Source organism: Chlorocebus sabaeus, chromosome 20, assembly GCF_047675955.1.
Source record: "Chlorocebus sabaeus isolate Y175 chromosome 20, mChlSab1.0.hap1, whole genome shotgun sequence".
Classification (NCBI taxonomy): domain Eukaryota; kingdom Metazoa; phylum Chordata; class Mammalia; order Primates; family Cercopithecidae; genus Chlorocebus; species Chlorocebus sabaeus.
The window spans coordinates 7,013,030-7,036,450 of NC_132923.1; the positions used below are offsets into that span (position 1 = coordinate 7,013,030).

Genomic DNA, 23,421 nt, shown 5'->3' on the forward strand with positions numbered 1-23,421 from the left:
CATAGTGTGGCCCTGTGTCTACAAAAAAAAAAAAAAAAAAAAAAAATTTAAATTAGCCAGGCATGGTGGCATGTACCTGAAGTCCCAGCTACTTAGGAGACTAAGGCAGAAGGATCACGTGAGCTCAAGAGTTTGAGGCTGCAGTAAGTCGTGATTGTGCCACTGTACTCCAGCCTTGGTGACAGAGCAAGATGCTGTCTCAAAATAAATAAATAAAATAAAATCAGAGTGAAGTGAAGAAAACAAACACTTCACAGTTTTCTACAACCCTTTTAAATTTCACCAAATTTTAGCTCTTTCCTTTCTTTCTTTCTTTTTTTTTGAGACGGAGTCTTGCTCTGTCGCCCAGGCTGGAGTGCAGTGGCGCAATCTCAGCTCACTGCAAGCTCCGCCTCCTGGGTTCACGCCATTCTTCTGCCTCAGCCCCCCAAATAGCTGGGACTACAGGCACCTGCCACCACGCCCGGCTAATTTTTTGTATTTTTAATAGAGACGGGTTTCACTGTGTTTGTCAGGATGGTCTCGATCTCTCTCTCTCTCTCTCTCTCTCTCTCTCTCTCTCTCTCGACAGAGTTTTGCCTCTCGTTGCCCAGGCTGGAGTGCAATTTCGTGATCTCAGCTCACTGCAACCTCTGCCTCCTAGGTTCAAGCGATTCTCCTGCCTCAGCCTCCCAAATAGCTGGGATTACAAGCGCCTGCCACCACGCCTGGCTAATTCTTGTATTTTTAGTAGAGACGTGGTTTCACCATGTTGGTCAGGCTGGTCTTGAACTCCTGACCTTAAGTGACCCACTTTCCTCGGCGTCTCAAAGTGTTGGGATTACAGGCGTGAGCCACTGCGCCCAGCCTAGCTCCTTCCTTCAACATTTTTTTTTTCTTGAGACGGAGTTTCACTCTTGTCGCCCTGGCTGGAGTGCAGTGGCACAATCTTGGCTCACTGCAACCTCTGCTACCCAGATTCAAGCCATTCTCCTGCCTCAGCCTCCTGAGTGGCTGGGGTTACAGGTGCTTGCCACCGGGATTACAGGGGCCTGCCACTGTGCCCAGCTAATTTTTTGTATTTTTAGTAGAGACGGGCTTTCACTATTGTGGCCAGGCTGGTCTTGAACTCCTGACCTCGTGATCCGCCTGCCTCGGTCTCCCAAAGTGCTGGGATTACAGGTGTGAGCCACTGTGCCCGGCCTTTTCTTTCAACATTTAACAAGTAAGTTGGCTTTTTTGGAAGTATGTTGTTATTTAGTGACACATCTCTAAATATTTACAATTTTTGTTGAAATGTTAGGCAGGGAAGAAGAACCACACTGTCCCACAAGGAAGAACCCCAGGGAGTTTCATAGTTCACAGAGAAGAGGAACCGCAGGGTTTCATGTGCTGGAGTAGAAAGCAGCTGTATGAGTTCCACAATGGGACAGGGTCGGGGACTTAGGGCAATGTGCTGGTCCTGCAGTAGTTCCCTGTTGGGTTTATTTTCTTTAACCTGTCTTTGTGTCAAAATGAGATCTCACTTTCCTCTTAAAACATGCCGTTTGAATACTGTATTTTTGGTATTGTCCAAAGAAGACTGAAAACTTGTAGCATGAATAATGTATTTTTTCACTTAAAATCTTGTGACTGTATTAAATTGTATTACTTGTAAGAGACTGTGACGTTTCCTGTTTTAAGATAGAATACAAAGTTGTTCTTTAATACATTAAATGGTGCTGAGGAAAGGAAATTTAAAAAAAAGCAAAAACTGGTTTGGTGGCTCCGCCCTTGAAAGGGATCAGCTGAACCTGAGTCATGTGACCCTCCGGCACCTCTTCCGTCGGCTGAATTGCGGCCGTATGCGCGGCTCTGTGGAGCACAGCTGGGGTTGGGGGCACTGTGCCCCCAGCCCCCTGCTCCTTTTGACTCTGTTTCTGTTTGCAGCCCCATTTGGCCTACTGGGGGAGAAGACCCGCCAGGTGAGGGCCCTGGGGCTACAGCGATAGAAGTTTCAGGAAATGCTACCCTTGCAGGGTGGCTGGAACCGGGCATCCAGGGGTTAGGGGTGGAGGGCAGCTGCCAAGAGGAGGGTTCTTCAACCTGGAGGGTGTGGGAGATGGTCATGGGTCATGGGACGGGATTGTGGAGTAGGGTGAATGTGAGAGTGAAGTCTGAACCCCGACTCAGCCCTGGGTGACCCAGTCCAGGCAAGTGTTGAATGTTTTCTTCTTCCCAGCCCTGTGCCCTGACCTGCCCACCAGGGTCAGGGGAGTCCTGGCTGTACCCTCTACCCTACCCCTTTTTGAATATCCTGTACCCACTGCCCCTTACCCCAGGGTTCCCTTAGCTCCCGCACACATTCCTCTTGTCTAGTCCCCAAGATCCCATCTTTTCTCCAGCACTTTCCAAACCTCCCTCCCCTCAAACTTCTCTTTTGCCTGTGTCTCTCCTTGATCCTGTTCCCTCAACCCTCCACTACTCCATGTTCCAGGTGTCTCTGGAGGTCATCCCTAACTGGCTGGGTCCCGTGCAGAACCTGCTTCATATCCGGGCAGTGGGCACCAATTCCACACTACACTATATATGGAGCAGCTTGGGGCCTCTGGCAGTGGTGCTGGTAGCCACCAACACCCCCCACAGCACCCTGAGCGTCAACTGGAGCCGCCTGCTATCCCCTGAGCCCGATGGGGGCCTGATGGTGCTCCCCAAGGACAGCATTCAGTTTTCTTCTGCCCTTGTTTTTACCAGGGTGAGGAGGTTGGGAGAGAACCAAGGAGAAGAGTGCAGAGGAGAGAGTTCATCCCAATTAGAGGGTGGAACTAAAGACTGGGGGTGGTGAAATAGACCCAGATATGAAAGCCTTGGTACGGGGTGAGTGGGAGGTGTGGTCTCAGGAGAAAAACAGAGGCAAGCCCAGTTCCACCCCACCCTCACCCTCCAGCTGCTTGAGTTTGACAGCACCAACGTGTCTGATACGGCAGCAAAGCCTCCAGGAACACCATATCCTCCATACTCCTTGGCTGATTTCTCTTGGAACAACATCACTGATTCATTGGATCCTGCCACCCTGAGTGCCACATTTCAAGGCCACCCCATGAACGACCCTACCAGGACTTTTGCCAATGGCAGCCTGGCCTTCAGGGTAAGGGGTGGGAAATTGGAAAGACTCAAAAAGGCTGATTTGAGAGGGTGGGATTTAATGATGGAGGTGGCCCTTAAGCACAGGCATCCAGCTATTTCCCACACCTCCCATGCTTCTTCCTTCCTAGGTCCAGGCCTTTTCCAGGTCCAGCCGCCCAGCCCAACCCCCTCGCCTCCTGCACACAGCAGACACCTGTCAGCTAGAGGTGGCCCTGGTTGGAGCCTCTCCCCGAGGAAACCGTTCCCTGTTTGGGCTGGAGGTAGCCACACTGGGCCAGGGCCCTGACTGCCCGTCAGTGCAGGAGCAGCACTCCATCGACGATGAATATGCACCTGCTGTCTTTCAGGTCAGGCTTCCTGGAGAGAGGCAGATGGGTGAGGAATATAGGTGGGACACCATTGGGACCTAAAACTCATTCAACCATTTGCCATTTAGCAACACTTTCTTTGGGTCGTTTAAGTGCTAGGCACTGTGCTAATGAATCTGACCCAGTCCCTGCCCTCAGTGGAGACAGACAGGCAGTGCAGTATGACTTACACTCTGGCAGGTGGAGATCTGCAAGGGGACTGGGGGCCAAGAGGAGGGCTGAGTCCAGACTTGCAGGCTTGGAAAACAACTCAGTCCTCACCCAGTCGAACTCTCCATTTTTACAGAGGAGGGATTGAGGCTCTGCCTAGGACTCAGGACTCCTGTTGCTAGTCACAGATGAAGGCTGGGAGAGGCAGGGAAAAGAGGGTTGGGCACAGCTTGGTCCTCTTTACCCTCCCTTGTTTGCCTTTCTTCCCAGTTGGACCAGCTGCTGTGGGGCTCCCTCCCATCAGGCTTCGCACAGTGGCGACCAGTGGCTTACTCCCAGAAGCCGGGGGGCCGAGAATCAGCCCTGCCCTGCCAAGCTTCCCCTCTTCATCCTGCCTTGGCATACCCTCTTCCCCAGTCACCCATTGTCCGAGCCTTCTTTGGGTCCCAGAATAACTTCTGTGCCTTCAATGTGACGTTTGGGGCTTCCACAGGCCCTGGCTACTGGGACCAACACTACCTCAGCTGGTAAGAGCCAGGGCTTGGGCTGGGGGCTTGGGGAGTTGAAGGGGACCAAGGCTGAGTCTCCCAGCCTTTCCTCCTAAGCCTGCTTACCTCTCTCTCTCTGCTTGCTCTAGGTCGATGCTCCTGGGTGTGGGCTTCCCTCCAGTGGATGGCTTGTCCCCACTAGTTCTGGGCATCATGGCGGTGGCCCTGGGTGCCCCAGGGCTCATGCTGCTAGTGGGAGGCTTGGTTCTGCTACTGTACCACAAGAAGTACTCAGAGTACCAGTCCATAAATTAAGGCCCGCTCTCTGGAGGGAAGGACATTACTGGACCTGTCTTGTTGTGCCTCAAAACTCTGGAGGTTGGAGTATCAAGTTCCAGTCGGCCCCTTCACTCCCCCGTCTTGCTTTTCTGTGGAACCTCAGAGGCTAGCCTCAACTTCCTGGAGACCCCCAGGTGGGGCTTCCTTCATACCTTGCGGGGGGAACTTTGGAGGGAGTGGAGGACAGGGCTATTGATAAGGTCCCCTTGGTGTTGCCTTCTTGCATCTCCACACATTTCCCTTGGATGGGACTTGCGGGCCTAAATGAGAGGCATTCTGACTGGTTGGCTGCCCTGGAAGGCAAGAAAATAGATATTTTTTTTTTTCACAGGGCTCCAGTTTATTGATGTGTGAGTGTCGTTGGGCTGGTCTTGGGCTGGTTCCAGGGAATGGAAGGGCTAAGAGATGGGCTTGCAAGGCAAGTTTCTGTTTGAGGCTCCATTTCCTTGCTGTGGAACCAAGGAACCTGCCAGCTCCACTCCACCAGGTAGAGTTAGGAGGTTTCTATTGTCATCTGAATGAAACAGGGAAGGGACACTCGAGACTGGGGGACAAACAGGAAGAAAAAGCCAGCAAAGACTTGTGGTAATTTATTGTTACACACACACACTCATACTAGGTTAACATCAGCCACCGCACCATCCAGGCACTCCCCAGCCACCATGTGTGAGCGCGCACGCACACGCACACACACCCCCACACACACACACACACCCCCACACACACACACACCCTCCTGGGAGGCAGATTTCCCTGTCTGCTCCCCTCTTCCCATGGGAGAGGCATGGCTTCTGGGCAGTTTAAAGGTGGGAAGTTACAGGGGCCTAAATAGGTAGAAGAGCAGCAGCTCTGGACTGGCCAGCTGTAAATAGTCTTAACTCAGGCTAAGGGGCCCTAAGGCCAGTCATGGAGGGTCCTGAATCCAGATCCCCAGGAAGGTTTTCACCAAACATCACAGTCCCATTTGATGTGATGCCCAGCCTCTATCCTTAAGGCATTTCCAGCGTCCTTGATGCACTGTGCTTAGACAACTGGCACAGAAGTGGTCAGGGCCTTGGCTGTGGCTCTGCCTCCTGCCTCACGGGAAGCCGGGGAGTGGACCAGAGTCCAGCATTAGGGAGCCCTTGTGGCAGTGGTGGGAGGCTGCTCAGGAAGGAGCTGTGCCTCTCCCCTGGTCCTGGCCCCATGCCCTCAGCATCCGTAAGAAACACGGCTGTCCACCTTTTTCCGTGCAAGAAAACTAAGTCCATCCCTTATGACTGTCCCGGGCACCAAAAGTGAAGGGCAGCCCGGGCAAGGGGAGAACTCTCATTGATTGGAGTCCCTGTTGGGGTAGTAGCAGGGTTCCACCCACCGCGGTCCTAGGCCGGGGGGCGAAGTCCAGGCCTGGCCACAAGGTTCAAAGATATGTCAGACCCACGCCGCTACCCGCTACTCCGAGTGGGAGGGCGGAGCGCCTCAGCCCCAGGGGCGGGGCCTGTAGTCGGAGGCCGACCGGGCGTGGTCGGGGTAGTCCAGGCGGCTCTCCGTGGCAGTGAGCATGCGCTCCGGCTCCACCACGAACATGTAGTAGAGGTTCCACATCAGCATTGACAGGAGCGGCAGAAACGTCAGGCCATAGCCGAAGCCTCGGAAGGAGCGGCCCACGGCAAAGGTCAGCCAGTAGATCAGACTGTGGGGGCAAGAAAAGGGTCAAGCTACTCTCGAGGGAAGCGCTTCAGCTTGGCAATAGGCTGACAGTGGGGGGAGTAGATAGGGAGGCAGATGCAGTTGGTGGGTATGGCTGGTGCTTCCAAATACAGCCAAAGTTTATGCATTTAAAATGTATTAGGCACAGCGCTAATTACTGTAAGTGATTGATTTTGACTTCCCCACATCTTTATGAAGTCGAGTATATTATTCCTTTCCTTCTTTTATTTACTTTTCGATTTATTTTTATTTTTTTAGAGACATGGTCTTGCTATGTTGCCATTCTGGGCTCAAACTTCTGGCCTTGAGTGATTCTCTCACCTCAGACTCCTGAGTAGCTGGGATTACAGATGCAAGCCACCACACCTGGCTGTACAAACTTTAAAATGTTTGAGCAAATCCAATCAGTATAGTAAAATATCTTCCTCCCTTTACCGATTCCCACCCTATTCTCCCCCACCCCCACCCCAGGCATCAGTATTATGGTTTCTTGTGCACTAAGTGATTTTTAAAATTATTATTATTATTTTGAGACGGAGTCTCGCTCTGTCACCCAGGCTGGAGTGCAGTGGCACGATCTCAGCTCACTGCAAGCTCTGCCTCCCGGCTTCAAGCGATTCTCCTGCCTTAGCCTCCCAAGTAGCTGGGACTACAGGTGCCCGCCACCACGCCTTGATAATTTTTTGTATTTTTAGTAGAGACGGGGTTTCACCCAAGATGGTCTCAATCTCCTGACCTGATCATCTGCCCTCTTTGGCCTCCCAAAGTGCTGGGATCACAGGAGTGAGCCACCACGCCTAGCCTTTTTTTTTTTTTAGAGATGGGGTCTTACTCTGTCAGCCAGGCTGGAGTGCAGTGGCAGCCCCCCAACTCCTGGGCTCAAGCAGTCCTTTCACCACAGCCTCCCAAGTAGCAGGGACTACAGGTGTGTGCTGCCATGCCCAGCTGATTTTTAAAATTATTTTTGTAGAGATGAGGGTCTCAAACTCCTGGCTTCAAGCAATTCTCCTGCCTTGGCCTCCCAAAGTGCTGAAATTACAGATGTGAGCCACCATGTCCAGCAGATTTTTTCTTTTATTTATTTTTTCTTAAAGACCAGTGTGCTTTCCTTGGAGAAAGAAGAAGAAGGAGGAAGAAGAAAGAAAGAAAGAAAGAAAGAAAGGAGGAGGAAGAAAGGGGAAGAAGAGCCAGTGTGATAGTACATTGAGTGATTTTTTAAAAAGTGCATATATGAGCAAAAAGTTATTTTTCTCTTTTTTGAGGTATGGTAGCATACTATGTAGACTGTTCTCTGCATGTTTATTTTTTCCCCATTTAATATATCCTGGAGATCATTTTATATCAATATAAAAATGGTTTTCCCATTCTTTTATAGCTGCAGTGTGTTCCACTGTATTTTATCCTTTTGCAGATGAAGAAACTAAGATTTCAAAGGGGTTAAGTAAGACTCATCCAGGATCACACATCTGGGAAATAGAAAAGTCATGATTTGAACCCAAGCCTGTTCATTACCTCCTCTTCTGCCAATTTGAAGGGCAGACGTAAAGAGGAGAGCAAAGAAGCCACCTCCAGGAGGGCTTGAAGCCCAGAGGATGGGTCAGCCACAAATTTCGTGGAAGATTTTGTTCAATACACACCCCTCAATGGAGGGAGGGAAGAGCAAGTTCCTCTTACATAATTCATGTGCCTCTGTTCTTTTTCACCTGTGAAAGGGAGGGAAGAGTAACTGCTGCTTCTCTTCTACACTAGGAAGCAGCACAGCATAATGAACCCTTACCAAATACCAGATTTTGTTGTTGTTGTTGTTGTTGTTTTTGAGATGGAGTCTCACTGTCGCCCAGGCTGGAGTGCAGTGGCCCGATCTCGGCTCACTGCAAGCTCCACCTCCCGGGTTCACGCCATTCTCCTGCCTCAGCCTCCCGAGTAGCTGGGACTACAGGCGCCCACCACCACTAATTTTTTGTATTTTTAGTAGAAATGGGGTTTCACCGTGTTAGCCAGGATGGTCTCAATCTTCTGACCTGGTGATCCGCCCACCTTGGCCTCCCAAAGTGCTGGGATTACAGGCACCCACCACCACACACAGCTAATTCTGTATTTTTATTAGAGACGGGGCTTTACCATGTTAGCCAGGATGGTCTCAATCTCCTGACCTCATGATCCACCCGCCCTGGCCTCCCAAAGTGCAGGATTACAGGCATGAGCCACTGCGCCCAGCCCCAAGTACCAAATTGTTTTAAGTACTCTACATGAATTAACTCATTTAATCCCCATAACAACCTCATTTTACAGATGATCAAACTGAGGCACAAACTGCTTAATGAACTTGTCCATGGTAAAGAAGAAAGGACCCTGGATAAGAGAGGGAAGGGACCTGGATTCTAGTGCTGACACTATTGCTGACTGACCTGAGCAACTGTTCTCCCCTAATCTGTTGTGATTTCCCCTTTGTAAAATGGGAAGCCTGGACCAGACAATCACTGAGTCTTCCTTTAGCTCCCTGATTACTTTTACTGCTTAAGCCAACTTCTATCTGAGACCAGTATTCCCCAAGAGTTTGAGATGGGAGGCTGAGTTACATGAGCAGGAACATATTTATTTCGGGAAAACCTACTGGGAGAAAATGCAAGGCTGCATGATGGTCAGGAGGCTGGTGGGACAACTGACTGCTGGACCACAATCAGAAGTGACGGGAAGATTAATTTTAGCTCAACAGGAATAATATTTTATTTTAGCAAGCTACCTGGAATCCTGTATCAAAAGTAACAAGAGCAGGCCAGGCGTGGTGGCTCACGCCTATAATCCCAGCACTTTGGGTGGCCGAGTCGGGTGGATTATCTGAGGTCAGGAGTTCGAGACCAGCCTGGCCAACATGGTGAAACCCTGTCTCTACTAAAAATACAAAAAAAATTACCTGGGCATGGTGGCTCACACCTGTAATCTCAGCTACTCAGGGGGCAGACGCAGGAAAACTGCTTGAGCCCAGGATACAGAGGTTGTAGTGAGCTGAGATGGCGCCACTGCACTCCAGCCTGGGTAACAGAATAAGACACCGTCTCAAAAAAAAAAAAAAAAAAAAAAAAGTAACAAGAGCATATGTATTAGGGAAAATGGGAAGAAAACACCTGCATTTGGGTTAAGAAATTCAAAGGTGCCTTCTAGGTTAAGGTTAATAGTAGTTCATGGGAAAATACCCCTAAGGATTTTAGGTGATGGTAAAAAGTCTGAATGAAAGGAGAGTAAGGGCCAGGCGCGGTGGCTCACGCCTGTAATCCCAGCACTTTGGGAGCCCAAGGCGGGCAGATCACCTGAGGTCAGGAGTTCAAGACCAGCCTGGCCAACATGGTGAAACCCTGTCTCTACTAAAAATACAAAACATTAGTTGGGCCTGGTGGTGGGTGCCTATAATCCCAGCTACTTGGGAGGCTGAGGCAGGAGAATAGCTTGAACCCAGGAGGTGGAGATTGCAGTGAGCTGAGATCATGCCATTGTATTCTCCAGCCTGGGCAACAAGAGTGAAACGCTGTCTCAAAAAAAAAAAAAAAAAAGAGGAGAGTAAGAAGGCTGCGACGAGAGCTCACATGTCCTTGGTTTGTATGAAGAAAAGGACAGTACCCTCTACCAGGGCCCTCTCATCATTGACAAACAGGAAGAGGACAGTACCCTCAACCAGGCCCCCCAAGCGTGACAGGCAGAAGTTTCTTCCCAGGACAATGAAGAAACCAGGCCATTTTGCAAAGCAGATACTAGGGGGACAGAGTGTTAGAGTGGGGGGATTGAGAGGTTGTGTCAAATATCTAAATTTGTCCTAGGCAATTCTGGAGGTCAGAATCTGGGCAGAAATGTTTAGCGCAGTATGAAGAACTGTCTAACAATTAGTACCTTTAAAAATGGAAAAAGACTGGTTTATATGAAGAATTGAGTAATCAGCACACTGGGAAGTTGAGGCAGGAGGATTGCTTGAGGCCAGGAGTTTGCGACCAGCCTGGGCAACATAGTGAGAGCTCATCTCTATTTTTTATTTTATTTTAATTATTTATTTGTTTGAGCCAGAGTCTCGCTCTGTCACCCAGGCTGGAGGGCAATGGCACAAATTTCGGCTCACTGCAACCTCCGCCTCCCAGGTTCAAGCGATTCTCCTTCCTCGGCCTCCTGAATAGCTGGGATTACAGATGCCCACCACCACACCCGGCTAATTTTTTGTATTTTTAGTAGAGCTGGGGTTTCACCTTGTTGGCCAAGCTGGTCTTGAGCTCCTGACCCTGTGACCCACCCGCCTCAGCCTCCCAAAGTGCTGGGATTACAGGCATGAGCCACTGCACCTGGCTATTTATTTTTTTGAGATGAAGTCTAGCTCTGTTGTCCAGGCTGGAGTGCAGTGGCACGATCTTGTCTCGCTGCAATCTCTGCCTCCTGGGCTCAAGCAATTCTCCTGCCTCAGCCTCCTGAGTAGCTGGGACTACAGGTGTGCACCATCATGCCCAGCTAATTTTTTTTTTTTTTTTTTTTTTTTGAGACGGAGTCTCACTCTGTCGCCCAGGCTGGAGTGCAGTGGCGCAATCTCGGCTCACTGCAAGCTCCGCCTCCCGGGTTCACGCCATTCTCCTACCTCAGCCTCCCCAGTAGCTGGGACTACAGGCGCCCGCCACTGCGCCCGGCTAATTTTTTTGTATTTTTTAGTAGAGACGGGGTTTCACCATGGTCTCGATCTCCTGACCTTGTGATCCGCCCGCCTCGGCCTCCCAAAGTGCTGGGATTACAGGCGTGAGCCACCGCGCCCGGCCTGCCCAGCTAATTTTTGTATTTTTAGTAGAGACAGAGTTTCACCATGTTGGCCAGGCTGGTCTCAAACTCCTGACCTCAAGTGATCTGCCACCTCGGCCTCTTAAAGTGCTGAGATTACAGGCATGAGCCACTGCACCCAGCCTTGTCTCTATTTTGAAAAAATATATCTATTTTTAAGTTGTACATTTGGTCACGGGGTGTTCAGCTAGAGACCAAAACAGCTACCTGACCAGATTGCCATGGGAGTGGCTGCAATGGGTGCATGAGCCTTTTTGTTTGACATGGTTATATGTATCTCTGAAATCAGCTTCCATCTGCTGACCAGCTGAAGTAAGGTACAAGAGAGAAGGTGGACTTATCTCCCCAGGGCACACATTTGGGCCAGGGTAGAATCCGGAAAGCTCCTGACCCTGACTCTCCAGACATTCAGATGCCTAGGTTCTCTAGCACCATTCCCTTTCCCATGCCCCACCCCCTGCCCCAACTTACCGGGAGATGGCAAAGAGACCAGTGAGCAGAGGGAGCAGTTTGAGGGTGTCCTGGGGCAGGTAAGTGGAAAGCACAGCCAGGTTGAAGAAGTAGAGGATAAAGAGCTGGATCGACTGGGCCACATATCGCCGGTGGATCTCCACTTCCCGCCGTGGCTCCCCAAAGGGCCGAAGGGCAGAAAAGCATAACAGGCTCAGCCCGTACACCAGGATCCCTGGGTGGAGTTGGGAAACACAGGGTAGGGTCAGAACAGGCAGGGTAAGGGCGCAAGAGGCAGTAAGCTGGGGGCAGGTTCACTGTGGGCAGTGCACAGGCTCTACACAGTGGGGTGGAGGTGGTCCTGGGAGGATATGGGCATGCAGACTGGCAGGGGGTGGGAGACCCTGAGGGGCCCAGGCCAAGTGAAGGGAAACCCTCCTGTTCCCCATGGCAGGCAGGCCCTGCCCTCCTCAAGTCCACTTCCCAATCTCCCCTTTCTTCTCACAGGCTCACCCAGCACAATGGGGAAGGTGGCAAAGACCCCGCAGCGGAGTGTGTAGATCAGGCGGGAACTCATGGTGGGCAGCCGTGGGACATCAAACGGCAGGAAGGCATATGCCCCGTATAGTAGGCAGGGGAAGAGGATGAGTGCAGCTCCCACGGAGGTCACAGCCCTTAGCCACTCACGGTCTCCACAGCTCCCGCAGCCCCCACAGGAACGGCCAGGCGGCCTCACCACCGCCTCAGCCCACTTGCGCTCAGTGGGGTCGGGCTGGGTGGCCCGGGGGGGCATGAAGGTTCGGCACTCGCCCTCGCCTGCCTCACAGCGTGTGATAAGGTCTTCTTGGGGCCGCCGCTCAATGCACTGTAGGTCAATAGGCACGAAGGCACGGGCCGCTTTCTCAGGCAGCAGGTTGGCATCGTCTTCGGGCAGCTCCTCTAGCTTGGTAAGTGGCTCTGACTCAGGGGGCTCTGGTTCAATGTCCCGCCAGCCAGGGGGATCCGGGAACGGAGCACTGGGCTGAGGGCCGGTCCCCCAGGGCAAGGTGGCAGCCTCGCTTACTGTGCTGTCTAGACCATCCTCAGCCCCCTCTATGGCTGTGGGAGACCCAGCTGAAGACCCCACTCTGAGGGACTCAGCTCCTGGGGATTCAGCCCCACCTTCCCCTTCTGGCTGCCGGCCATTGGGAACCAAGGCCTGGGGTGAGCTCTTCTCTGGGGAATCCGACCTCTTCACTTCCAGCAGGGCCAGGGTCTCCTGTTCTGTCATCCTGGGGCCTCAGTTCTGGGATCTACAATGTCAAGTCATCCTGCAGGGAGCAGAGGAAAGCTCTGTCAGAAACCCCTGTCTTCTAGTTGTTAGGACAGGTTGACAGAACTCATACTCCCCAGGGCAACTGGTTTCATGGGCTTTGGCCCCTTCTAGAGCCTTAGGGAGAAACTGGTACAGAGGAAGACGTTGAAACAGAGGGAGGAGGGAAGGAAGTGAGCGGCCGAAATGGAGGCACCCTTTCGACATCAAATGCCATCCAACAGGAGAGGGTGAGTCAAGGGGCACAGGCCCTGGCAGCTGTGGCCTCAGTCAGCCTCCACCCACGCCTTCTATGCCCCTCCACCAAAACCCCTGGAGTCATGGCCACCCTAATGCAGGAACAGGAGGCAGAAGAGGTGTCTAGAACTTTGCCAAGTTTCTTTTCTACCGAGGATCTTGCTGTATGTAGACAGAGAAGCTTCCCCTCCACTGTCCCATCTCCCCTTCTCCCTGCATATCCCTGCTTGGAACCCTCCTGCATTCCAGGTGAGACCAGTGATTTGCCAACTAATCTGTCCCAAAAAGCTGGCAGTTGCAGGCACCCTCTTCCTTCATTGGTACTTGGTCAGTTCCCAAACTCCTCACTAGCCCACCTCATCCATCTCTGCAGGGCCTGGATCTGTTATTCCGGCATTTAGGTCTGATCATGACTGTTTTGTATGCCTTCTCTCCTGTCTTTCTCCCCTCCCTGCTGCCCTTCATCTCATTGCTTCTGGATGGGACTGATTCCCTTCCTTCATCTCAAGGGCCCTCCAAACCTTGTAGTTTGGACCCAGGACATCCTCTTACTTTCCATATGGAGTGGAGGGTCCCCAGCATCCATCCGTCTGTCCGTCCGTCCGGGAAGGAGCTGCCCAGCTACCTGCTGGCTCTGCAAGTATTTCTCTCTGTCTCCCTCCCTTTACCTGTGTCTCAAAACCTGTCTGACCAGAGCAGGTGGGGCCCAGATTAAAGGGGCAGGCCCCGCCCTGCTGAATCTGCCGACAAAAAAAGCATTAGAGGAGGATGTCGTCATTCTTTCCGAAAGTTGGGATGCAGCTGGGCAAAGAGGTAAGTTCACATTCTAGGCAACTGGAATGTGTAGGAGCTCCCAGCTCAGGAAAGCAGAGGGAGAAAAGTGGATTTGTGCACCAAAGGGTGCTCGGAGTAGGCTGGGATACCCAGAGATGGAATTTGTACACTTATTCATTCAGTAAATATTTACTGGTCACCATTATTAGCTAGGAACTATTCTAGGCAGACACAGAAGAGAACAAGATGACAGTCAAGGTCTCTGCCCTTGAGAAGCTTATGTTCTATTGGGGTAACAGATAATGAAGAAGCCTGGCAACTAAATCAATTAGACAATTTTTATAGGAAAGACCTCTGGTAAGGTAATATTTGAGCTGAAACCTGATGGGAAATCAGGAGTATGAGTGTTACAGGCAGAGGAACAGCAAGTGAAAGACCAGTGGATGGGAAAGACTTAGGCTGTTTCAGGAACAGAAAGAAGATGGGTGGCTGAAGCCAAGAGCATAGCGGTAGAAGGGCAATTTATGTTCTCATTACAATTCGTACACAGGCAAAAAAACAAAACAAAACAAAACACAAAAAACAAAACAAACCAAAAAAACCCTTGCTTTTAAACTTAGGTTTAAGCTAAAACAAGACAAAGCAGTCACGCTCCTAGCTGTGAGCCCACCTGCCCTGATATCCAATGTGAGGATCAGGAGATAGAAACGTGAAGGACTAGCTTCTCATTCCTATGAGTCCTTATCCCTAAAGTCATTTGAGCTTTGTGAGGGCAGGGATAGTGTCTAGCTTGCTCACCTCTCTGTGTCTAGAATCCTGCACTGTGGCTGGAAGACAGCAGTTCAATAAATGTTACTGGGTGGTAAGAGATAGATATGCAAGCTGGAAATCTTTGGGAAGGGAGCTGAAGGGCCGAGACGCTTGTACAAGTCATTTCTTCCAGGGCTTTACTCCTATGTGATGCTCGGCCCTTTCCAAGGAAACTTTCACATGCATTTTTTGTTTAAATTATGGGGGAAAAGGGAAAGCTGGAGTCACTCTAACCAGTAATCTGAAGGAGGCTTGGTTCAAACGGGGAGGCGGGAAAGGGGCAGAAGGATGGACCAAATGACCACTGTGGGACAAAGCAGTCACCCTCCTAGCTGTAAGCTCACCTGCCCTGATCCAGTTAAGCTTTGGCCGCCTCAGTGGGTACACTGTCCGTTCTCTGATAGCTTTGCCAATAAAGTTTTTCGCAAGGGTTTGGAGAAGCCGGAAAGAGGCCATGCTGCCCAGAGTTAGTTCTGGCAACTTCCCGGGAGGGAAAACGAGTTTCGCGAGATTTGGTAGCAGTAGGCCACTGGTCCGCAACTGTGCGGCTGCCATCGCGAGATTTGCCAGGCGGAGGAGGAGCTGTCGCGGGCAGCCGCCTTACAGCGATGGCGGCCGAGCAGGGCCGGCGGCGGCGGTGGCTGCGGCTACGGCCGGAGACGGCAGTGGTGGTGGTAGTGGTGGGTGGCGGGGGCCTGTGACCGGGAGCTGCCCCCGGACCCGGGCACCATGAGCCAAGGCCCCCCCACAGGGGAGAGCAGCGAGCCCGAAGCAAAAGTCCTCCACACTAAGCGGCTTTACCGGTGAGAGGGGCCAGGGCGTGAGAGCAGCCGCCGAGGGAAGTGGGGAGACGGCGAGGGGCGGGGCCTCCCGGGCGGGCGGGGCCCGTGTGTCGGGGTAAGGTGCGGGCGAGGAAGGAGGGTGCAATTTTGGAGGCGGGGCGGGGTCCCGTAGTAACTCAGGATGGAACTGAAAGGAGGAATTGGGTGGGTGGGAGGTTTGGAGGGAAGCACGTGGAGGAATCCCCTCTGCAGGGAGCTTGCTTGGGGCGGGCATTAAGCTTTGTGAAGTTCGGGTAATAGGGTGGGAATTAAAGGCTGGAAGGGTTGGGTAGGTGAAGGTGGGGTCATAGGTGTAGAAAAACCCGGAAAGGAACGATGCTTGGAATCCTGTGGGATTTACAAGGAAGAGTCTTGGACTAAAGTCCGTAGAGCTAGGCTCAGGTCCATCCTTTGCCACTCTCTCACGATGTGACCTTGGGCCTCAGTTTCTTTATCCTTAAAAATAAAGATTTGAATTGGATGTGCTTTAAAGTCCCATACAGCTCTAATTTTGAGGAGTCTGAATGGGAAAGTCTTGGCCTGGAAGGGCCACGAACGACTCTGTGTCCAGAGCGTTCTTGGGATCTGGGAGGCAATTCCGGGCACCTGGGGACTCCTGAGTCCTGCCTTCCTCCCAGCCTCATGACTGTAGTCTCTTGCCAGGCAACTTCCGTTCCTGGTTTCTGATTTCCATAATGCCACCCACGCTTCACAAGTCACATCTTCAGCCCTTCAGCCCTCTGTTAGGAACAGGCCCGAATGAGCTCTTCCCGTCGAAAGTGGAGGATTTGTTGTGTAGGTCAGCTAGAACATGGGCTCCATAACTGGGTCAAAATAGGACGAAGCATGGAAACTGAGTTTTGTGTTTTCTACTACAGAGTAGAGTTTGGGGTTTTCATTTAGCTTGGGCTTTATAGAACAGGGATGCTTGCATGAGAAGACGACCCTCAGAGCCTTGGCCCCATTTTGGCAGTGAAAGAGTCAAGAGCATGTTGTCTTTTCCTCTTTGAGTAGGCATCCTGCCTTCTCTGGCTTTGTAAGCCAGAGGCAGAGGGGACTATAGGCTACTCCAAAAATAGAAAAGTGATTCAATCTAGCGGCCCCTGGGCTCCCACTATGAGCTGCCCCAAGCAGTCCCCAGGCTGGTGAGGAGTTGGCTGGGGCGGCACGTGTGCCTCATCACACTGCCGAGTGTCAGTGCTGCCAGTCAGACAGCGCGTGGGCAGTGTCTGCAGTATTCCTTGTCTCTAGCTTTTGGGGATGGCTCTGGTCATCCTTCCAGTTGTCGTTAAATGTAGTTCTTTCTTAAACCACTACATTCACAGGACTAACCTAAGCTGATGTGTTTGCCTGTGTGGCTTACCTATGTGCACATGGGTGTAATTGTGTTGTTGACTTTGAGCAGTGTAGAAATTTGAAGCAGCCAATCACTGTTTTTATAATTTATTATAGCTGGGTGATATGGAAGGAACTAGGAGGAAAGTCTGATTTCTCTGCTCAAGATAAATGTGTTGCTAGACTGGACTTGTCACTCTGAGCATCAGAAATTTGGGGAACTCCCACACGTAGCTGTTTACGGATATGCAATTCTGAAATATTTTAAGTCAGAAGAAAGGGCAGCAGGAGAAAGGAGCCTGGAAGCACCAGTTAATTAGGCCAATTCATTAGTTCTTTGTTTTTAAGAACATTTTTGTTTTTGCTAGGCCCGGGAGTGAATGAAACACATGACTAGATTTTGTAGTTTTTGTCCTAAGAGAGATTATAGTTTAGTGGAGGAGCTTATGATCTGACGGAAAATGAGAAAAAAGTGGTGAGCCCTCTCATATTTAAGCATCTGCAATTGAGTGGTGGTGATTTACCTTCTTTTGGATTAAGGATATAAAGAGAGCTATGGAGCTTTTCTATGAAAATATACACTCACATTAGCTCTTTCCATGGCACCAAAGATAAAAGCCCTGCCCTGGGAACTGAGCTGGTATAAAGTAAATCACTGGTGCTGCCCCTGGCATCAAGGGCCAGGTTGGCCAAAAGGGCTTGGCATCCATCTCTAGGCTGTCCAGTTTGAAGAAACATGATTGTTTGTGAGAAGGTATTGATTACCATCCCACCCGCTCCGCTGGGTGCTGGCGGTCACTTCACCCTGTGCAGGGCAGCTTAGTAGTGTGCCTCCTGAGCCACCACCACCACAGGGTGCCAACTGCTGTGGCCCACTTTCCCCGGCCTGGGAGCACCTCTTGGTTTGTTTGGAAATCTTCACTGTGTTTTTGTTGCTTTTGTGTCCACAGTTGTGCCTGATTCACATGTTGTTACAGCTCCTGCCTGATGTCTTCTGGGTTTTACCCTTCCAGATACGAGACCTACCTCTGGGATTTCTTGGGCATCCATTGTAGAGTTTCTGTGACTTTTTCTTTGCTGTGATGACAGACTTACCTCTTAGTGCCTGGAGTCTCCCCCTCAGCCTTAGAACAAGAAGGATGGAGACTAACACTTGGAGTGATTACTATATATACCAGGCACTGTTATGGGTGCTCTGTGTATTAGCTAATTTAATCCTCACAAAATAGGTAATAATATTTCCATTTTATGGTTGGGTGAAGGAACCCAACCATAAGGAAGTTAGATATTTTGCCCAAGACCACATAGCTGGTAAGAAGTAGAGGTAATATTTGAATCCAGGCGGTCTGGTTTCATGCCTCCACTCTTAACCGCTATGTTCAACAAATAATTCCTTCAGCAGAATCCAGGCTTACCCGAATCCTACTTATGGCTAAGTAGTCTAGGAGCTCCCTCTACTTGCCCATCATACCCTACAATTCCATAGTAGAATTTTATGCTAGAAATGCCTTTCCTTTATGTCAGGGATAATAAGGCCTTATATAATAATTTATTCATTCTACCATTATTGAGTGTTTACCATATACCAGAGCTATATAAAAATTATTATTTCATTTAATCCTCAAAACAGTTCTCTGAAGTAGCTATTATTATCTTCATTTTTATTGATGTGGTAACTAAGGCTTTAAAAGGGTAGGTAATTTGCCCAAAGGCACAGAGTAAGACACAACCAGGGTTCAAACCCTAGATTTTCTGCCTGGCATCACAGCCTGTGCTGTTTCCATTGGGAGAGTCTGCCTTACCGTATCACAGTTTCTCTAGTTTGACACTGTTGACATTTTTGGGTAGGGTAATGCTTTATTGTGGTGGGCTGTCCTGTGCATTACAGGAGATTTAACAACACCCTCTAAATGCCAATGGCAACCCTCTTTCCCCCGAGTTGTGATGACTCTAAGTGTTTCCACCATTGCCAAATGTCCCCTGGTGGGCTGCGGGGGGGGAGGGGCAGGGGTTACTGTAACAAGATGGAGACTGTGTTCATCTTGTTTTGTACAGAGCTCAGCCTGCAGCCTTCTCCTTTTTTCCTCGCCACTGATTCTGTAGCTTCTCCTCTAGAATCAGTGTCCCAGCGTCATCCTACGTGGACCATGCATATGGCTCAGGGGATATTTGCCTGTATTTCCCTGCAGGGCTGTGGTGGAGGCTGTGCATCGACTTGACCTCATCCTTTGCAACAAAACTGCTTATCAAGAAGTATTCAAACCAGAAAACATTAGCCTGAGGAACAAGTAAGCTAGAGACTCTAAACCACAGATCCTTACTGTTTCCCTGCCTATCTCTACCAGAAATCTTCTCAGATATATAAGCACAAGCTCTGTTTTGCCTCCTTACCTCATGGTTCCTTTATGGTCTCTGTAATCTCTGGCCTTCCTAAGAGAGGAGATAGGATCCCTCACTCCATCTGCAGGTTTTACATCTAATAGACTGGTGCCCTAAAGTAGCACAGTCTCTACATCTAAAAAGTAGAGTAAAATAAAACAAAAAGAATGGCATTCGAGGCTGAGCACAGTGGCTCACATTTATAACCCCAGCACCTTGGGAGACCAAGGCAGGAGGATCACTTGAGCCCAGGAGTTTGAGACCAGACCTGGCAATATAACAAGACCCTGTCGGCCGGGCGCGGTGGCTCACACCTGTAATCCCAGCACTTTGGGAGGCCGAGACGGGCGGATCACGAGGTCAGGAGATCGAGACCATCCTGGCTAACACGGTGAAACCCCATCTCTACTAAAATACAAAAAAAAATTAGCCGGGCGTGGTGGGTGGGCACCTGTAGTCCCAGGTACTCGGGAGGCTGAGGCAGGAGAATGGTGTGAACTCCGTCTCAAAAAAAAAAAAAACAAGACCCTGTCTCCACAAAAAACTTAAATTAGCTGAGTGGCCGGGCGCGGTGGCTCATGCTTGTAATCCCAGCACTTTGGGAGGCCGAGGCGGGCAGATCACGAGGTCAGGAGATCGAGACCATCCTGGCTAACATGGTGAAACCCCGTCTCTACTAAAAATACGAAAAATTAGCCGGGCGTGGTGGTGGGCGTCTGTAGTCCCAGCTACTGGGGAGGCAAGGCAGGAGAATGGTGTGAACCCGGGAGGCGGAGCTTGCAGTGAGCCCAGATTGCACCACTGCACTCCAGCCTGGGTGACAGAGCAAGACTCCGTCTCAAAAAAAAAAAAAAGGCTGGGCGCGGTGGCTCACACCTGTAATCCCAGCACTTTGGGAGGCGGAGGTGGGCGGATCACGAGGTCAGGAGATCGAGACCATTCTGGCTAACACGGTGAAACCCTATCTCTACTGAAAATACAAAAAAAATTAGCCGGGCGAGGTGGCAGGCACCTGTAGTCCCAGCTACTCGGGAGGCTGAGGCAGGAGAATGGCGTGGAACCCGGGAGGTGCAGCTTGCAGTGAGCCGAAATCACGCCACCGCACTCCAGCCTGGGGGACTGAGCAAGACTCCCTCTCAAAAAAAAAAAGAAAAAAGAAAAAAAGAAAAAAATTGGCTGAGTATGGTGCCGCACACCTGTAATCCTGCACACCTGTAGTTAGGCTGAGGTGGGAGGATCATTTGAGCCCAGAGGTTCAAGTTTACAGTGAACTATGATCCCGCCACTGCCACAGAGTGAGTGAGACCCGGTCTCAAAAAAAACCAAAAAAACAAAAAATTTGAGTCAAGGGAGTTGGCCATACTGCATAATGAAGGGAAAAAAAGAGGCGATAAAAAGGCAGAGAAAAAGGGAGCAAAGTGTGCAAAGGGAAAAAATGAGGCTTATTAGAATGTTTAGTGCTTCGTGCTTCTGTCTTCTGGGACTCCCACTGCCTTCCTAGGCTGGTATCGTGCTGGGTCATATTGACCCTGCATGTCTGTTGGAAAGCACAGAGATTTGTTGGTGGGGGTGTTGGCACATGACTCCTTGCCCTTAGTTCTTGTGTCCCCGCTCCAAGGGATGGGCTGTCTCTCTCATGCTCCCCTACACCCTTCCAGGCTGCGTGAGCTCTGCGTCAAGCTTATGTTCCTGCACCCAGTGGACTATGGGAGAAAAGCTGAGGAGCTGCTGTGGAGAAAGGTATACTATGAAGTTATCCAGCTTATCAAGACTAACAAAAAGGTAAGGGGAGGTCCTTGTCTAAAGAGGGAAAGCCAAGGAAGGAAGAGACAGCTAGGAAAGTGGGCCCAGAACAGGGTTGGAGGTAGGGGAGCCAAGAAAAGATGGCAGAAAGAGGCTGGGCGTGGTGGCTCATGCCTGTAATCCCAGCACTTTGGGAGGCTGAGGTGGGCGGATCTTCTGAGGTTGGGAATTCGAGACTAGCCTGACCAACATGGAGAAACCCCGTCTGTACTAAAAATATAAAATTAGCCGGGCTTGGTGGTGCATGCCTGTAATCCCAGCTACTCGGGAGGCTGAGGCAGGAGAATCACTTGAATCCAGGAGGCAGAGGTTGCAGTGAGCTGAGATTGTGCCATTGTACTCCAGCCTGGGCAACAAGAACGAAACTCCATCTCAGAAAAAAAAAAAAAAAAAGACAGCAGAAAGGAAGGAGAGAGAGAGTCAGATATAATTAGGATTGAAGAAGGAGGGGAGCCTGGTCCCAGATGGGAAAACCAGAGAGTTAGAGCTAAGAGTATGAGAGTAACTTGTAGATGAGAGTAGATGTAGATGAAGTTCCAGAGCCAAGTGAGATGAACAGGGTAAGGGAGGGTGAGTACAACTCTGAGTTTATTGCTTAACCAGCCCCTTCCCTTTCACAATCTGTAGCACATCCACAGCCGGAGCACTTTGGAATGTGCCTACAGGACGCACCTGGTTGCTGGTATTGGCTTCTACCAGCATCTCCTTCTCTATATCCAGTCCCACTACCAGCTGGAACTGCAGTGCTGCATTGACTGGACCCATGTCACTGACCCCCTCATAGGTCAGTGGAACCTGAAAGGTGGACTTGAGCAGGTTCTCATGCTTCTACCTCTGGCCTTATCCTATCCCTCAGGGTTCATGTAGCTTGTGACCCAGCCAGGCAGAGAGAGTTCTAGCAGAACTACATACAAATGGTTTATGAAGTTTGGTTTTATCCAGAAAATCATATGAGTTAGTGTAAAGATCTTAAGGAAAGAGAGAGGCCTGGGATTGTGGACTGAGGCAGAGGGAGGGACGGAAAGACCTAGAGTAGGTCTGGCACTGGAAGGTGGTGTGAATAACATTTCTTCTCTTCTCCCAGTTGAATTTGGCCAGCACCGTTTCTTTTGACTTTAGAGATTATTTCCCAATGCTTGATGAAAATATTGAAATCTTTAGATATGTTGGGAAAATTGTGGACAGTCTTTCCAGATAGTGCAAGTTCCTTTTCTACCAGCTGAGGTACTGGCAACTATAATTTTAACTCCTTTTCTAGTTGGTAAATTTTCTCTTCAGTTCAGCCATCCTTTAGAGCTCCTTCCCCCAGCTCTCTCTGCTTTCTCTGTCCCTTCTATTACCAAGACAGACATTCTGGGTCAGAGATGGAGGTTGTGTCCTTGTCAGCACATGGAAGAATTCTGTGATCAGAAGCAGAGCACCTGTGTTTTATGCATTTAAAAACATCTAGGCCGGGCATGGTGGCTCATGCCTATAATCCCAGCACTTTGAGAGGCCAAGGCAAGTGATCACCTGAGATCAGGAGTTCTAGACTAGCCTAGTCAACATGATGAAACTCCGTCTCTATTAAAAATATAAAAATTAACTGGGCATGGTGGTGTGCACCTGTAATCCCAGCTACTCAGAAGGCTGAGGCAGGAGCATCGTCTGAACCCGTTAGGTGGAGGTTGCAGTGAGCCAAGATCACACCACTGCACTCCAGTCAGGGTGACAGAGTGAGACTCTGTCTCAAAAAAAAACAAAAAACAAAAAAAACCTCTAGGCCAGAGGTGGTGGCTCATGCCTGTAATCCCAGCACTTTGGGAGGCCAAGGCAGGAGGATTGCTTAAGGCCAGGAATTCAGGACCAGCCTGGGCAACATAGTGAGATCCTACATAATCTCTAAAAAAAAAATAATTTAACTGGGCATGGTGGTGCATGCATGTTGTCCTAGCTACTTGGAAAGCTGAGGCAGGAGGATCACTGAAGCCCAGGAGTTCGAGGGTGCCGTGAGCCATGATTTCATCACTGGTACTCCAGCCGGGGGCAATTCAGCAAGACCTTCTGTCCAAAAAAAAAAGGCCACCACGTTATCTAAAAACAAAGGCAAGATTATTCTGGGACCATGTTCATAGGTTACCAGATAGCTAGAGGGGTCCACAGCTTTAAAAAAAAATATCACTTCAAAAAGTTACTTCCCCAAACCACTTTAGTTTTTGTCTTCACTGATGTTTTCTCCATTCAGCCAGCTGAGAAGTGTCTATAGAAAACATTAGGAATGGCTGTTCCAAATGGAAGCAACACACCCGAGAGAGGCAGTAAGAAGGAATGGATAAGAGGACAGTCTCTGGAGCCTTGTGTATCCTAGCTCTGCTGCTTAGCAGCTGTGTGACTGATTTCCTCAACTGTAAAATGGGAGTAATAAGAGTAACCTCATAGGGTTGCTGTGAGGATTAAGTCAATACTGTAGAATGCTTAGACAAGTTTCTGGCACATGAGAAAACTGCCTCCCAAAGATCTCAAGCTCTCTGAAGTTACCAGGCAGTTTCTTGGAAGGGAGAGGTAGGTGAGTGCTCAGG

The 23,421-nt window shown here is 50.2% G+C and overlaps 3 protein-coding genes across 7 annotated transcripts in view; 2 read left to right on the forward strand and 1 right to left on the reverse strand.

The window, feature by feature from the left end:
* Nucleotides 1-1,779: 1,779 nt before the first annotated feature.
* Nucleotides 1,780-7,513, forward strand: GLMP (glycosylated lysosomal membrane protein). Of its 3 annotated transcripts, none has more exons than XM_073008281.1 (6): nucleotides 1,780-1,943; nucleotides 2,456-2,713; nucleotides 2,906-3,106; nucleotides 3,234-3,452; nucleotides 3,894-4,150; nucleotides 7,234-7,513. In XM_073008281.1, coding segments are annotated over exons 1-6 (1,056 nt in total). In that variant the 5' UTR covers nucleotides 1,780-1,823; the 3' UTR covers nucleotides 7,235-7,513. The 3 variants fall into 3 exon arrangements, with proteins under 3 accessions (XP_072864382.1, XP_007974953.2, XP_007974954.3); XM_007976762.3 differs by lacking the exon at nucleotides 7,234-7,513 and adding an exon at nucleotides 4,261-4,778; XM_007976763.3 differs by lacking the exon at nucleotides 7,234-7,513 and adding an exon at nucleotides 4,229-4,454.
* Nucleotides 5,026-15,099, reverse strand: TMEM79 (transmembrane protein 79). Of its 3 annotated transcripts, none has more exons than XM_007976760.3 (5): nucleotides 14,870-15,099; nucleotides 13,494-13,627; nucleotides 11,906-12,702; nucleotides 11,414-11,627; nucleotides 5,026-6,122 (listed from the first exon to the last, which is right to left on the reverse strand). In XM_007976760.3, the coding sequence occupies exons 3-5, from the start codon at nucleotides 12,660-12,662 to the stop codon at nucleotides 5,909-5,911; spliced, it is 1,185 nt and encodes a 394-aa protein (XP_007974951.1). In that variant the 5' UTR covers nucleotides 12,663-12,702; nucleotides 13,494-13,627; nucleotides 14,870-15,099; the 3' UTR covers nucleotides 5,026-5,908. The 3 variants fall into 3 exon arrangements, with proteins under 3 accessions (XP_007974951.1, XP_072864385.1, XP_007974949.1); XM_073008284.1 differs by having other exon boundaries at nucleotides 13,494-13,681; XM_007976758.3 differs by lacking the exon at nucleotides 13,494-13,627.
* A 9-nt stretch (nucleotides 15,100-15,108) lies between these two features.
* Nucleotides 15,109-23,421, forward strand: part of SMG5 (SMG5 nonsense mediated mRNA decay factor) — a 35,218-nt gene continuing 26,905 nt past the window's right edge. The window contains exons 1-4 of the mRNA XM_007976757.3: nucleotides 15,109-15,328; nucleotides 18,871-18,969; nucleotides 20,719-20,842; nucleotides 21,491-21,647. Coding sequence (XP_007974948.1) covers nucleotides 15,255-15,328; nucleotides 18,871-18,969; nucleotides 20,719-20,842; nucleotides 21,491-21,647 — 454 coding nt within the window. The 5' untranslated portion in view covers nucleotides 15,109-15,254. The remainder of the gene's footprint in view (nucleotides 15,329-18,870; nucleotides 18,970-20,718; nucleotides 20,843-21,490; nucleotides 21,648-23,421) is intronic.

What these genes read in the sequence shown, in the direction of transcription:
- GLMP (XM_007976762.3), top strand. Translation starts at nt 1,824, where the DNA reads ATGCGCGGCTCTGTGGAGCACAGCTGGGGTTGGGGGCACTGTGCCCCC. An exon ending in ATGGCAGCCTGGCCTTCAGG is followed by an intron (nt 3,107 to 3,233) that starts GTAAGGGGTGGG and finishes CTTCCTTCCTAG; the next exon opens with GTCCAGGCCTTTTCCAGGTC. An exon ending in GACCAACACTACCTCAGCTG is followed by an intron (nt 4,151 to 4,260) that starts GTAAGAGCCAGG and finishes TGCTTGCTCTAG; the next exon opens with GTCGATGCTCCTGGGTGTGG.
- TMEM79 (XM_007976758.3), bottom strand. Translation starts at nt 12,662, where the DNA reads ATGACAGAACAGGAGACCCTGGCCCTGCTGGAAGTGAAGAGGTCGGAT. An exon ending in CACCTTCCCCATTGTGCTGG is followed by an intron (nt 11,628 to 11,905) that starts GTGAGCCTGTGA and finishes AACTCCACCCAG; the next exon opens with GGATCCTGGTGTACGGGCTG. An exon ending in GGTCTCTTTGCCATCTCCCG is followed by an intron (nt 6,123 to 11,413) that starts GTAAGTTGGGGC and finishes TTGCCCCCACAG; the next exon opens with TCTGATCTACTGGCTGACCT.